The 16,477-nt window shown below is 42.6% G+C and overlaps 1 protein-coding gene across 1 annotated transcript in view; it reads right to left on the bottom strand.

The window, feature by feature from the left end:
- The window catches only part of elovl6 (ELOVL fatty acid elongase 6), a 28,631-nt gene extending 25,442 nt beyond the window's left edge, over nt 1-3,189 (bottom strand). The window contains exon 1 of the mRNA XM_036943047.2: nt 2,675-3,189. Coding sequence (XP_036798942.1) covers nt 2,675-2,757 — 83 coding nt within the window. The 5' untranslated portion in view covers nt 2,758-3,189. The remainder of the gene's footprint in view (nt 1-2,674) is intronic.
- Nucleotides 3,190-16,477: the final 13,288 nt, after the last annotated feature.

Below are 16,477 nucleotides of genomic sequence, written 5' to 3'. Positions count from 1 at the left end.
CATGGTGTGCCCAGTGGGAGATTTTATAAATTCACTGAGTTTCTTCAACCAAAAACATTTGTCCTGAGGGGGAGGGTATTTGCAGGAGCTAATGGCAAGTGAGGGTAGTTTAATTAGCAATTATGTGAGGGTAGCTATATGCTGTTTTTCAAGTTAAGCACACTGCACACTGCCCCCTGAAGCCGAAGCAGTGATTTGAAGATCAGATGCCATTTCCAGACATGCTGAGTCAACCATGACATTTTTCTCCCGTTTGGATTGAACACCCCAATAGCAAAGAGCAAGCCTTGTTATAACAACGAGACAAGGTTTGCGTAAGCTTGATTCTTTGCAGTCGTTCCCAAAAGAGCTTATCATCTGTCCTCACTTTCCCCAGGGGTTTTGTCCTCGCTGGACTAAGGTGCACTTCCTCTGAGTTTGTTAGTACTGGCAGCTACAGAGGCCGTCCCTGCAACTATTTCATCACACAGTAGTCAATAGACTGCAGCAGCCTACCATTAAAACTTTCCTCTATTTCCCATTGGTATTTGGTAGGCCTCAACATACAGTAGCCCATTCAAGAAATGTGATGAGAGAGAGAGGGAGGTCACCTGCATAGTGAGAACACATGCTTCAATTACAATGCTGTAGAGTTTGAAAGTGTTGTTTTTATTAGTACATGCATCAGAAAGTGCCATTATGGTATTTTGTTTCATTGAATAGGGCCCCAACAGTTAAAGGCAGTTGAAATGTGCCAGAAAATCACCCATGAAGCAATGCATTGTTATTGTATCTGTACGGCAGAGAAAGAAACAGGTTGGTTAGCATTCAATTATGATTTTTCTCTTTAGGAGTTTAGGCTGAAGGGCTGCACCTATTTACAACTAAGTTGACTACTCTATAACATATCTCTCAAAACATGTAACATGTTCATACACCTATTGTGTAATGTCAATTTGGGTGAATATGACTAACCACTCGTGAATTTGTGCAGTAGTTATTTCCTCTCAGAACCATGCGGTATGGTCTTGTCAGAGCAGACATCCCTGCTGCAGTGCAAACGCTGCCCAGAAGAGTGGGCACAGATCATGAGCTGCGATGTGATTGGCTAGCACTCTGTCAGCAGACATCATAAGATAATTTCTATTGGTCCGTTGGTAGCACCAACTTATGGGCAGCTCCTGCACAATGTTTCCACACGCTTGATTCTGAAAAGGAACACATTGGACTTCTGTAAAATTTTCCTTTTTAAAGAATGTTTAATTGCAACATAAATGTTTCTACTATTACAAATTAACACACTTCTTTTTGCTATTTCCTAGTTCTGTAGCCTACCAATAAACCAGCATGTGGCATTAGTGTAGGCTGCTGTTGCATTACAAATGAGATTTTTACCTGTCTATGGAAGGTTTTTTAACAGGTATAAATACTTTAATCATTATTTAAGTCAGTTAATAACCAATGCATAAGTGGTGACCTCCCATAGGCTATTACAATGGTAAACACAGGAGACTAATTAGACACTGATGGTCATGGATAACAGTCAATTATAAAAACGATTTAAAAAACCATAATGGTGATTTATTTCCTAGACACTTACAGGTATTAGTAGGGTGTGATTGCAGATGGAGCATAACCTGAGCATAACCTGATTATGGCCGTGCTCATCACCTGCATCATCCGGCATCAATAGGCATTACCAAGACAAGTTTTGTTAGTTTTCTATTTATTCAGTCTGTGGTGGATATATAATGGTCTTACCCTGTCTTTGGTGAGCATATGTCTATGTTAAGGGTTTGGCCAGAACATGAACATATAGCCTATCCAGGCAGTGATGTTATTTTGAGTGTTTGCCTATAATTTGGTCATATTTTCTTAAGGAATGTGTTTGTAATGGTTAGCACCTTAGACTTATAGGCTAGGAAGGTTATTGCCACAGGCACTGGTGCGCTTTGTGTCAATGAATGAACACGTTTGTTTAGTTATTCTGTCTGTTTGGCCAGAGAAACGAGACTACAGACTCCAAACCGGTATTGTGCGTATTGTAGGTCTAAATGTAATCCGTTTTTGGAGCGCAACGGACTAGACAAAATAGTATGCTGATAAACGAAAGGTCTACCTCTGTCAACTCTCGGCATGTGGGATTTATTTCATTCATAGCGTACCGGTTGTAATACAGGGCTATTGGGCAGCGGTAAATGTAAGAGGACGGAATTATCTGGTCAGCAGACAGATAACAGTAGCGCCGCATCACCTTGAATACCTGGAATCTGATGCCTAAAAATAAACATTCTACATCCGCAAATCACTGAAAGTCACATCAGAAGGGAAGGAAATTGTAACGAGATGTAGCCTAATAATAGAGTGATAGGTTCAGTTGGTAGGCTATTCACCAATAGGCACTTTCTTGATTCATTGTAACTAATTCACAGCCAGGCCTGCATATGTTGTGAATAGGGTAGGCTACTGTGTGCGGATGATCCTCTAGCTGCTTTATGAGAAATATGTTATTATAGGAAAGCCTAAGCAGACCACAACATAAGCTATTTGCAAGCTTAACGTTAGCAGCATCCAGAATATGCTATTCTTATTCATTCATTTCCTGTTTCTATTAATACGAGTATGAGGAAATTGTGTCACATATACACAAACAATCCTCCCCACATCAATATGATATTTCATAGACTATATCTACCAGTTTTCTTGCATCCATCGTATGGCTTCGTCCTCGTTGAACTGTCTCTCAAATTCGTACTCTTGTAGCGCTAACACCGACATGTTCACTGTGCACTTTCCTGTAAACGGATACAAAGTTATATTCTGATTAGGTGTTATATTTAACTGGTTTCCTCTTTATCTCTCTATCTCATCTACACTCCTTGTCTTGCATCGCTCTTGCCACTGCCAAAAACTATCAAACTGAACGCGAACGTCCGACTATATGACAGCTCGATCCGGCATAGGCCCTCTCCACCAAGGAGGTGGATTCACGGTCCTAAAGCCTGAGTAGCCGAGTTTATTTTGCAAGTAGATTGTCACTGTGATGCCTCGTTCACGTTAACCATAGGAACCCCGTTAAATTGCGCAGGATGTCATTCATTTAAATGGTGACGTCCACAACAAAGTGGAATCGCAACGCCCCCGTGCGGTTGAAGGCTCTGCGGCGAGAAGTACGGCGCACACTTAATTTTTCCAAACTTTGCATCATCTTCAGTCCAGTCAGAGTCCGTGGAAGAACAGGAAGTGACCAACCACAGAAAAATATGAAAATGTGTAGTTTTTGGTGATGGCTTTATGGGATAGCTAGCAACTTGTAAACAATTACCCATTCGTATAGGGTACTAACGTTAGGGGGTAACTATCCCGTTGGGTAGCCCGTTTGGGTAGTTACCAAATACGTTCTCTGACTGTCACTGCTCTTGCTCAACAACAACAAAAATCCTCTGTGTCTTCTCAACTTTTGGACATATTTCAACAAAACTATTTTGTGGTAAATGTATCCATTTTTTTTATTAAAAAAAAAAATGTAGATATAACGTTACTCCAATGAATTTGGATCTATAATTGTTTTTAAATGTACAAGCCTTAAGATAAATAATCCTCTTGTTTACAGAGAAATATTGAGATCATTTTTAAATAATGTTGGATGAGTGTTTTGGGGGCTAGTTACCCTTTTACGGTTATGAATGTTTCTACCTGTCATTTAGACAATGACTGGCACAGTTAGCGCTAGTTTATGCTAACTTGCTAGCAACTTCACTAGCAGGAAATGCTAGCCAGCTAACTAGTTAGCAAAAGCTGCTAGGAGTGCTAGCTAGCAACCTTACTACCAGATCGTCTGAGGGAAAATACATTAAAAAGATAACGTAACTTAATTTCAGTTGTAAATGACTGATAGTTTTGCAGTTAATCTTACTTTATTGAATTTTAGTTATTTTACACAGCATTTTATGTCATATAGCTAGATAGCTAGCTATGTTTTTAAGAGAGAGCTTTAAATTGGCATATCTCCCCATTTTCAGTCACAGGTGGGGACTGGATTAGGTTTGAGTATTGCAGGAGGTGGGCTCATGAGTTGTGCTCCAATTTTACTGGGGATAGCTTTATTTGTGACCTATGTACAAATTAGAATCATGCAATAGCAGAGCATAAGAGAGTTTCCACATCAATGTCACACTGAATTAATGAGTTAAGTTATTGTTATTAAATGTTATATTCCAAAGTTATTTAATGTTATTAGTTATATTCCATTCCAATATTATATTCCAAATAATATATAATATTTTTTTTTATTAATTAAAAACATCTATTGAAAACCTTTTGCTCCTGAATGTCATGGGACTGCTGGGATTGAACATTTTGCATTATTCAAATAATATTTAGTGGAATTGTACACAATAGATTGTATGGAAAAGGAACAGCAAATAAATAACTTTTTTTTTTACAGGTATCACGCCCTGACTATAGAGAGCCATTGGGGTTCTCTATGGTGCAATAGGTCAGAGTGTGACTAGGGGGTGTTCTAGTCTTTCATTTCTATGTTGGTGTGAGTATGGTTCCCAATTGGAGGCAGCTGATGATCGTTGCCTCTAATTGGGGATCATACTTAGTATGGTCCTTTTCCCATCTGCGTTTGTGTGATATTGTTTCATTTGGTTTAGTGCTATGTGCGCTACGGCTATGGGTGGATGCGAGACCCTTCCTTGGCGGGAGTCGCCAAGGAGTATAGGAGGACAGTGACGACACTGGGGTCCGCGGCCACAGAAACTGCAAGATTTTTTTTTGGGGGGGGGGGCACAAGGGGCTGTCGGTCGAGCCGAGGAGAGAGACAGAGACCGTCGGGGAGTCGATGGAGCTGTTTGAGGAGGGAGATCGGAGAGAGATGTTGGTTAGGTGTATTCTGCAGCGCATTCGCCCTGAAAAGCGCCTTCCTAGCCCGGTACGTCCTGTGCCGGTTCCTCGCACTCGCCCTGAAGAGAGTGTCATCAGTCCGGTGCCACCTGTGCCGGCTCCACGCACCAGGCCTCCAGTGCGCCTCCCCAGCCCGGTACATCCTGTGCCGGCTCCCCGCACTCGACTTGAAGAGCGTGTCATCAGTCTGGTGCCACCTGTGCCAGCTCCACGCACTAGGCCTCCAGTGCGCCTCCCTAGCCCGGTACATCCTGTGCCGGTTCCCCGCACTCGCCCTGAAGAGCGTGTCATCAGTCCGGTGCCACCTGTGCTGGCTCCACGCACCAGGCCTCCAGTGCGCCTCCCCAGCCCGGTACGTCCTGTGCCGGCTCCCCACACATGTCCACCAGTGCGTGTGCACGGTCCGGAGACTCCATCGACGGTCTACAGCCCGGAACCTCCAGCGACGGTTCACAGTCCAGAATCTCCAGCAACAGTTTACAGTCCGGAGCTTCCAGCGATGGTTCACAGTCCGGAACCTCCAGCGACGGTCCACGGCCCGGAGCTTCCTCTGCGCCGGTGCCCAGTTCAGGCACGGAGTCCAATCGCGATCCATGGCCAGAGCCTTCTTCTGTGCCAGTGCTCAGTCCAGGCACGGTGTCCAGTCCCGCTCCATGGCCGGAGACTTCCTCTGCTCCGGTGCCGGTTCCTCGCACTCGCCCTGAAGAGAGTGTCATCAGTCCGGTGCCACCTGTGCCGGCTCCACGCACCAGGCGTTCAGCCCGGCTTCAGGGTCAGATCCGCTGTCTGAACGGGGGCTACGGCCCGCACCGGAGCCAAGGGGGCCCTTGGGGTTCTCTATGGTGCAATAGGTCAGAGCTTGACTAGGGTGTGTTCTAGTCTTGAATTTCTATGTTGGTGTGAGTATGGTTCCCAATTGGAGGCAGCTGATGATCGTTGCCTCTAATTGGGGATCATACTTTGTGTGGTCCTTTTCCCTCCTGCATTTGTGGGATATTGTTTCGTTTTGGTTTAGTGCTATGTGCGCTATGAACTGCACGTTCGTTTATTATTTGTTGTTTTTTGAAGGTTCACTATAATAAATATGTGGAACTCTACTCACGCTGCGCCTTGGTCCGCTCATTGTGTATACGACGAACGTGACAGCAGGTAAGTAAAAAGACTTTACATCAAATCTCCTCATAGTGCAGATATTAAAGGTGACATGTGCAACACCCTTTCCCTCCCATATTTTATTTAAATAATAAAAATAAGACAACTACACTTAGCGTTTAAGTATTACTTACAAATAATTCTTTATAAAAGTGATTAAATGGATTTTAACACACTTGTGTGAAACCCTATGCCATAATGTTCTACCTGGGTAACTGGCACCCCCAGTAACCGAAAGGTTGCTGGATCCAATTCCCGAGCTGACAAGGTAAAAATCTGTTCTGCCCCTGAGCAGGGCACTGTTCCCCGGGAGGCCGTCATTGTAAATAAGAATTTGTCCTTAACTGACTTGCCTGATTATGTAATAAATAAATAAAAATTCACCTAAGCATGACCTTCATCCAGATGCCACATTTTTTCCAAACTTTGCTTTTTTTTGTCAGGAATTAAACGTTGTTCTTAGGGGGTGCTAGTTACCCCCTAGTACCCTAAGTTAGTACTATTTTAATAGTAATGTTAAATAACACACATTGGCTGTTAATCCTATTAAATTATATGACTTGCAACCCATTTAAGTCAGTGTTGGTAATGAAGTTTGTTTATGATAATTATTAGCTGGGGTGGAGGTCGCTAGCTAGAGTGGTATCTTCAAGCTTGCCTAACGTTTAGCTAGCTAGCTTGACTTGCTACAAAGTTAGAGAAACAAGTTGAAGAAAAAGTAACTAAACAAAACATGTTTTATTATCACCTGAAGCAATATTTTTCCCTGTCTTGAATGAAAAGGTCATATTTTCCAATCTCCCAAAATAAATGCTATCTCTGATGAAAGACATTCCTCCAACTTGTGTTAGAAACACTACACTTGTCCATTCAGTAGCGGGCAAGACTCTGAAGATGATTTAAGGTGTAATAGGTTACATTGTATTCAGGTATTTGGTTTTAAATACTCTTAAGTATCAAAAGTAAATGTAATTGTCAAAATATACTTAAGTGTCAAAAGTAAAAGTATAAATAATTACACTTGTCTATTCAGTAGCGGGCAAGACTCTGTGAAGCTTATGGCTTATGTCATCACTGACACTGCAAATGCTTACTACATACAGCCTATTGGGAAATGGGCCTACTGCCTATTGAGAAATATGCAGCAAAAATAAGTTTCCTTTACTTATAGTAGTGCATAATCATTTGGTAATACTCCATATGAATACCATCTTCATACTGCATTAGAGCACATTCCTAATGCCTTATGCATATGCATAACATGTGCTGATAACACTGCACATAAACATACATACATTGCAATATCCACAGAGCATTACAGCCAGTAAATTATAACACTGCTTCCTAAGGTGTTATTCAGTCTGGCCATAATGCTCTGTGGATTTTATAATGCACTACATGAAATGCTCCACAGGTGTGTAATGACATTAGAATCCATGCAGGAGTTCCGTATTCAGGTTTGCAAGGTTTTCAACTTGTTATGCCTTATGAAGCAGTATTATAATGCCCTGTATGAAATGCTTTACAGGGGTGTAACGACTTCAGAGACCATGCAGGAGTTCCATATTTAAGGAGTTACATTAAATGCACATGCTTGTCAGTGGTGGGAAAAGTACCTAATTGTCATACTTGAATAAAGGTAAAGATACCTTCATTGAAAATGACTCAAGTAAAAGTGATTGTGACCCAGTAAAATACAACTTCAGTAAAAGTCTAAAAGTATTTGGTTTTAAATATTCTTAAGTATCAAAAGTAAATGTAATTGTCAAAATATACTTAAGTGTCAAAAGTAAAAGTATAAATAATTTCAAATTCCTTTTATTAAGCAAACCATGTGGCACACTTTTCTTGTTTTTGGTATTTATTTAAGGATAGCCAGTGGCACACATTTACCAACGAAGGATGTGTGTTTAAGGAATCCGCTAGATCAGTGGCAGTAGGGATGACCAGGGATGTTTTCTTGATAAGTTTGTGAATTTTCTCTTCCTGCTTAAGCATTTAAAATGTAACAAGTACTTATGGCTGTCAGGGAAAATGGATGGAATAAAAAGTACATTATTTTCTTTAGGAATGAAGTGAAGTAAAAGTAAAAGTTATCAAAATATAAATAGTAAAGTAAAGTACAGACAACCATAAAAATAACTTAAGTAGTATTTTGAAGTATTTTTACTTAAGCACTTTACACCACTAATGCTCATTAAGTGTTATAGTGTCATTCTACCTTACACACGTAGCTGTTCTTATCTCAACTTATCTCAACTATTGCAATCAAAGAGCGGTGTTTCCCAAGCCAGCAGGTGGCAGACCGCCACACACACACATTCTGTTATCCAATATGGAGTGGACTCCCACAACCTTGCCCTAGATTTGAAAGGGGTAGGTTATATCACCTGATGTAGAAATACTGTCATCCTCAGTGTGTGATAATGTGGTAATATTTCTGTCTGCACATATTGAGTCATCAGGTTTCTCAATATGCATACTATCATGCTCCACACGCTCATGCTCTGAGTCCATTCTCCGATTACTTTCTCTTGAGTATGTTCTTCTAAGGTCGAGAGTGTGGAGAACGCATAAAACATTACATTTGAGAAGCACTCGCACTCTTCCTACTGTATTACCTCACGCTTTACCTCCCCATTCACTGAACCTTCTCCCAGCCAAGACAATGGCAACAAGATTTACACAAAGCAAATGTTTTAGTTCATAATTATCAGCTAAATATGTGACTCATAATGATCTACCTAGCCAGCTAGTTAAACAGACAAAAATTACCTTAAAGTAATGTTATGGTAAACGTAAAAGAAAATGTGGGCTAGCTATTAGTAGTAGCTAGCCAGTTAGCCCTATTGACTTATTATGGGCTTGCGATCTACAGTACGTAGGCAGGTAAGCGTTCCAAAATTAACACAGCGTGTATTTATTAACATATCAAGATAATATAGGCAACATTTCATTCTGAAGTCAGAGTGTATTTTCTCTAGATTTAGCTTAAATAGTGTCCGCCATTGATTTGAAAACATTTTGCGTCGTTTTTTTGCGTGGTAGCATCATATTTCTTAACATACTTTCAATTGAAGCTTGTATCGATACATGCTTCTAAATATATACAAATGGAGTACGCATTTGAGAAGTGCCCTCTGTGCTCTGTTTCCCATACTTTTATTTGGACTCATACTCCGACCCTCCTGTGCTCCAATTTGCGTGCTCGAAGCACGGTAGTATGCATTTTGAGAGTTACCAATCGTGTCTGTGTAACGGAGGAGGTACTGTAAACCAAGCTCGCCTGATGAGTAACCTCGCCTGAGACCTGAAGACTTGCATTAGCTCCCTGAGCTAGTCCCTATGCTTTAACTCTGTGGTCTAACACAGTTCTGTGACTCGTAAGGAGTCCTGGATTCAGGGTGGTGTACTGATGCACCTTCCTGTAACTGTGAAAAGAAACTCAATCAAAGCAGTAATGACTGCATGGCTGCATAAAAGTGATGACTGTTTCAGTGTTTAATGTGTACCATTACATTAAGGACCCCCCCCCACAAAGCTAGATGACCTGCCTGTCAGTGACTGAGCTCATTACATTAAGGACACCCCACAAAGCTAGATGACCTTCTGCCTGTCAGTGACTGAGCTCATTACATTAAGGACACCCCACAAAGCTAGATGACCCTCTGACTGTCAGTGCCTGAGCTCATTACATTAAGGACCCCCCACAAAGCTAGATGAGCCTCTGCCTGTCAGTGACTGAGCTCATTACATTAAGGACCCCCTACAAAGCTAGATGACCCTCTGCCTGTCAGTGACTGAGCTCATTATGTTAAGGACACCCTACAAAGCTAGATGACGCTCTGCCTGTCAGTGACTGAGCTCATTACATTAAGGACCCCCTACAAAGCTAGATGGCCCTCTGCCTGTCAGTGCCTGAGCTCATTACATTAAGGACCCCCTACAAAGCTAGATGACCCTCTGCCTGTCAGTGCCTGAGCTCATTACATTAAGGACCCCCTACAAAGCTAGATGACCCTCTGCCTGTCAGTGCCTGAGCTCATTACATTAAGGACCCCCTACAAAGCTAGATGACCCTCTGCCTGTCAGTGCCTGAGCTCATTACATTAAGGACCCCCTACAAAGCTAGATGACCCTCTGCCTGTCAGTGCCTGAGCTCATTACATTAAGGACCCCCTACAAAGCTAGATGACCCTCTGCCTGTCAGTGCCTGAGCTCATTACATTAAGGACCCCCTACAAAGCTAGATGACCTTCTGCCTGTCAGTGCCTGAGCTCATTACATTAAGGACCCCCCACAAAGCTTTCTACTTGGATTGTGTTTTTTTTCTTCCTTAGAGATAACAGTGCACATCGCTCTTTCATTTCAAGTGATCATTAAAATGTTTTTATTTTAATGATCAAATTCTTATTTACAATGACAGCCTAGGAACAGTGGGTTAACTGCCTTGTTCAGGGGCAGAACAACAGGTGTCAGCTCAGGGATTTGATCTAGCAACCTTTTGGTTAGAAGGTCCTGTGTAGATTGTATTTTCACCCAGAAACTACACTACATGGCCAAGTGTATGTGGACACCCCTTCAAATTAGTGCATTCGGCTATTTCAACCACACCCGTTGCTGACAGGTGTATAAAATCGAGCACACAGACATGCAATCTTCATAGACAAACATTGGCAGTAGAATGGCCCGTATTGATGATCTCAGTGACTTTCAACTTGGCACCGTCGTCGGATGCCACCTTTCCAACAAGTCAGTTCGTCAAATGTCTGCCCTGCTAGAGCTGCCCCAGTCAACTGTAATTGAAGTGGAAACGTCTATGAGCAACAACGACTCAGCCACAAAGTGGTAGGTCACACAAACTCACTGATTGGGACCGCCGAGTGCTGAAGCGCATTGTGCGTAAAAACGTCAGTCCTCAGTTGCAGTACTCACGAGTTCCAAACTGCCTCTGGAAGCAACGTCAGCTTAAGAACTGTTCGTTGGGAGCTTCATGAAATGGGTTTCCATGGCTGAGCAGCCACACACAAACATAAGATCACCATGTGCAATGCCAAGTGTCGGCTTGAGTGGTGCAAAACTCGCCGCCATTTCACTCTGGAGCAGTGGAAACGCATTCTAAGGGAGTGATTAATCATGCTTCACCATCTGGCAGTAAGAAGGACAAATCTGGGTTTGGCGGATGCCAGGAAAAAATGCTACCTGCCTCAATGCATGGTGCCAACTGTAAAGTTTGGTGGAGGAGGAATAATGGTCTGGGGCTGTTTTTCATGGTTCGGGCTCGGCCCCTTAGCTCCAGTGAAGGGAAATCTTAACGCTACAGCGTCCAATGACATTCTAGACGATTCTGTGCTTCCAACTTTGTGGCAGCAGTTTGGAGAAGGCCTTTTCCTGTTTCAGCATGGCAATGCCCCTGTGCACAAAGCGAGGTCCATACATAAATGGTTTGTTGAGATCGGTGTGGAAGAACTTGACTGGCCTGCACAGAGTCCTGACCTCAACCCAGTCGAACACCTTTGGGATGAATTGGAACGTCAACTACGAGCCATATTAATGCCCATGATTTTGGAATGAGATGTTCAACATACTTTTGGCCATGTAGTGTATTTAAGTGATAATGCCTGAGAAGCCGGTGTTTGGAGGATATATTGGCACGGGTGTTGTTTGGCCCGATATACCAATATTCTGTACATCCGGGAGACGATTCTACAAGTAGATAACATCTATCAAATCTATTCTCTCTGACTCTCTCCACATATGAGTGCTGTGTAATCTTGAATCTCTGACTTTCAATTTATACCTCAGTTTGAGTATGACATCATCGGTTCTGCACGGTCTCTATACAATTCCACCTCAGTGCCACCTCAAGGATCCACAAAGAGGTGCCCAGTACAAACAAATGCAAGGGCATAACAAACACACAGTATGTAGATTCCACTATGGTCCACTTAAGCATCTGTAGGGTGGCAGGTAGCCTAGCGGTTAGGAGTGTTGGGCCAGTGACTGAAATGTTGCTGGTTTGAATCCCCGAGCTGACTAAATCTGCTGATGGGCTGTTCACTCTGGATAAGAGTGTCTGCTAAATGGTTCATGTCATGAGCAGAGGGGGAAAGCAATACATTACGTTTTATTTAACTTCACATTATTCATTTTCTCCTTCCCTCTCTTTTGCTGAGAAGGCAAGGGGCCTTTCTGTTTCTCTCTACCCTCTCTCTCTCTCTCCACATCTGCTCATCTCTCTGTTTCTAGCACTCTCTTGCCCTTTCTTGATATCAGAAAATAACTGAATACATTCATGTGAGCTGATGTTAGCTGATGTCTCCCTGTACATCCTCTCTCGCTCTGTCTCTCACACCCAGATGAATGTCCTATCCCCCAGAGTACCTTTGAGGGTTCTCCTATCCCAGCTGTGCAGAATAAGGCCCAGATGCCTGGCATGACTGACCAGAGAAGCTGGATACTCCCTCGAGGCAAAGGCCACAAAAACAAGTGGACACACACAACAAACCAAACCAAACCAGTTCATCCTCCCCTGGACAATGAACACAACTTAATTCCTTTTTGATCCTCCTGTTGAGTTGTACCTGAAGCTTGGTTGGCAGGTAGCCTAGTGGTTTGAGCATTGAGCTAGTAACCAGCAGGTTTGCATGGGCGGGAGTTTTGGCTTGCCTGGTGACATCACCATGCAGTAACTGGGTTAATAGACCAATAACAAAGAGTTCCAAACCTCTCTGCCAATAACAGTTAGTTTTAAGTTTTCCCCTCCCCCTCAGACAGTCTGAGCAAAATTCTTGCTTAAGAAAAAATGTTTTGCTAACAAGTTGTTTTTGCCCATTTTAAAGGAAATCTATTACGACATTATTGTCACACAGAAACTATTTTATAGTAATATGAAAATGGTTGCATTGGAACTTTAAGCCTAGTCCAGGACTTGAAAGTGCTTTCAATGATGATTCTCTTTCAGAAAAGGTTCTTATAGGGAGCCACGGGCTGTGAATTATAAATAAATCTTTGACACTCTACAATAGCACGTGTGTTGCATTTTTGCCCTTTATGCATGGAGCGGCAGGGTAGCCTAGTGGGTAGAGCGTTGGACTAGTAACCGGAAAGTTCAAACCCCCGAGCTGACAAGGTACAAATCTGTCGTTCTGCCCCTGAACAGGCAGGGGACTTATGCCGTCATTGAAAATAAGAATTTGTTCTTAACTGACTTGCCTAGTTAAGGTAAAATAATTGCTCCTTTAAAGTTTCCACATGCAGAAGGTACCTAAACCAACAATGCATTTCTAAGGAAATTAATCACACCATAAACCTTGACACAGGAATCCAGGGATCTGACTCCGAGGGGATGCAGAGTACAACTCCAATTGAATATCCACCTCCATCTTGCACCCTTTCATGAAAAATACACATTTTACAAAATCTTCTGTGGTGCCATTAACTATGAGGTTCACGTGAGCTATGTCGTTCAAAGTAACTATGCTGTTCACATTAAAGAGGCGGTTCACATGAACTATGCTGTTCACATTAAATATGTGGTTCACATTAACTAGGCCTGGATGGACTAGCTAGCTCAGTGGGGTTGCTTTTGGAAATCCTGCAGGACGGTTGAACTTCACGGCATAGGCTTTATATTAACTCCAAATGGGTGTTCTATGTGTACTTTTTGATTAGACCCCGCAATTGTGGAAGCCCTGCAAAGCTAAGCAATTCCCAACCCAGTGTGAATTCCATCCGGATCTCCATAGAAAGCTGTTATGTTCCCCAGTTTCTGTGTTGTTGTGGGTTTGTATGTGTGCATTTCAGGAAATGTCTTCCTGGATTCTAAGCAGCTGATTGGTCAGCCCCATCGCAGATTGGCGCTCTGACCCCTCCCACTTATCAGGGGATACAGCTGTCATTGCAATTACCAACTCCTTCTCCAGCTTGATAAAAGCTAGTGTTCCTGCCCCAGAGAAGAGTGTCTTTTTATGTTGTGTGTTGGTTGTTGGTCAGTGAAAGGTTTGTTGATGTTAGTTTGTAGCCGCTCCTTCAGAGGTATGTGTATGCCAATAGGACTTAGTGTTATTGAAATTGTTCACTTAAAGTGTTAGTAATTATTTTGTTTAATTTGTTCCCAGGGGGGGAAGGGGAACGCACCCGTGGCGTGTTTAGGCAAGAGGCCTGCAGGCATACATAACTCGTTGTAGTTATTCTGTCTATGCACACTAGGTAAAACCTGGGATGGACCACCCCCTGTATTTTGGTTAGTGCGCCAGGTGGTGCTAAAGGTTAGGGAAGTAGTGGGAAGGCAGGTAAGGTAGGAGAGGGGACTCTTTAATTTTTATGTTCTTTGTTTTGGATCTGTCCAGTCCCTTTTCCCCACTTTACCATGTTAATGAATAAATAAATTCCCCGTAAACTGTATATTTCTCTGTCCTTCCCCGCACCTACGATCACATATCTTTTCACTCCACGGGGAGTTGATGTAGCGGGGTGTTGCGTTCCTTCCTCCAAGAGGCATATGTAACAAGAGTTTCAGAATGCTTTGAGTGGTGAGCAGTGTTCATTTTCTATGTGTGCCTAGCCTATTGAATTAAGTTTAGGAAACTTATTTGATCCAGACAACACATTGAGGGCCCACAACAGTAGGGTTTGTTCAATTGCATGATGGCTACATTATACAAGCACAATCGCACTATTGTTTAGGAGTAGACAAGTCTGTGTCTTCAAGGCAATGAATGAGAGGTATACAGTTTGTCTGCATGTTCCGTACAGTCATTGGTTTGTTCCAGTAGAGTGCCGTCTGCTGGTGATATATTAGCAGTGAACTTCAAGGAGCAGAACAGAACTATTCACTCACCTCAACAATCAGGATTCATGACATGGCCTCCCCTTCTATACTCTATATACAACCAACTCTGTACCTCACAATGACACTACTCCAAGTTACATTTTAGAAATAAGGGAGACATTTTCAATGAGACTGGGTGATCTGATGTGTGATTGAACAAGGTAAACAACAGTGATCAGTTCTAGCGTGAGCGCTTCAACCAAACTATACCAGTTGCTGTCACAGGGTTGTGCTGAGGGAAAGTGGCTATACAATCGGTTTAGTGAGGATAAAATACATTTTGCCTGACCTTTCTGCTTCAGTAACCTGAAGGATACCAGTTAAATTGCCAAAATGCAGGTCCAACCAAGTGAGGCAACCTTTTCTGTGACCATAGGCAGCACACTATTGTGACTAATTGTAGATAAAGTAGTTTGAACATGAACACAGAAGTTGTCATGTTACAATGTTTACAAAGAGTGTATAATGCAAATCATTGATGAGGATAATAGTTGTTTAATTCATTTCAAGTACAGTTAACTAAAATGTTTTCCAATGACCCAAACACCAAAGCTCATTGAACTTGTCATGACCATACAAACTTCTCAAATGACGCTTTACACCATTTGAATTGGTTTGACTAAATTTGCTGCCCTCTTCTGGCTAGATGTGTGCATCAACACACTGAGCATGCTCCTCGAGGACTGGGGTTGTGTGGAGCTACCCTTTTTTAAGCATACAGTCCTATTAAGAATGGACATATTTGTCCCAAAATGTATTCACAGGTCCAGAAAGAGTAAGGTTGGTGAAGTCATGGAGAAGGATGAACGCGGAAAAGATGAAGGCAGGAGATACCGCTGAGGCCTTTTACTCCACCATAGGAGCTGAAAGGAACAAGTCAAGTCCAGCAAAAGGTCAGCAACACACTTGATTCAGGAAGGAACATGTTCATGCTAAAGAACATAGTAGACCTCAGGGGCAGCCTGCCTAGACGTCAAGAGAAAACATATGTGTTAGGCAGTTTCAGAGGCACCACGTCATATTCTCCCGCAGAGAACACCAACATATTTGATCTGTGGTTATGTGTTGGGAGTCACATCCATCTTCCATCCATCCAATCCCTTGTGTATCTTGCCTTACCGTTCTGTCCATTCCATTAATGATCGTGGCGCCTTCCAGCCGGGATTACCGCGTCGCACACAGTGGATTTCCCACTGCGCCCGGTAATGAGCAGCGATGTTGGAATGGGACTCCCATTATGGGAGCATGCAGCGGATTGCTTTTCACCAGAGTGTATTAGAGTGAGAGCGGGTTCGGACGTGCCTTCCTTATTAAATATTATAATTGGCAAAAGGAGGGAGGTTGGAGATGGCCAGGTAACTGCTAATGGTTGTTTGGTTGAATGGACATAAAAAAGTAATGCAATGTACATTTATACGCTTGTTATCTCAACCTGCCCGGCGCATATACCCGTGCGTGGCCCTTTCACCGGTGTGCAATTTCACAGCAAACAATTGAAGGGAGTCATGTCAAACTGGCCAGTTTAGGAGAGACTGCTATTCATGGTTCAGTATTACTATAGGGTGTCAATTCAATATACCTTGTTGCACCACAAAAATTACC

This window comes from Oncorhynchus mykiss, chromosome 14 (assembly GCF_057628025.1).
Source record: "Oncorhynchus mykiss isolate SJ-2025 chromosome 14, ASM5762802v1, whole genome shotgun sequence".
NCBI lineage: Eukaryota > Metazoa > Chordata > Actinopteri > Salmoniformes > Salmonidae > Oncorhynchus > Oncorhynchus mykiss.
This window is presented reverse-complemented; position numbering and strand designations above follow the sequence as displayed.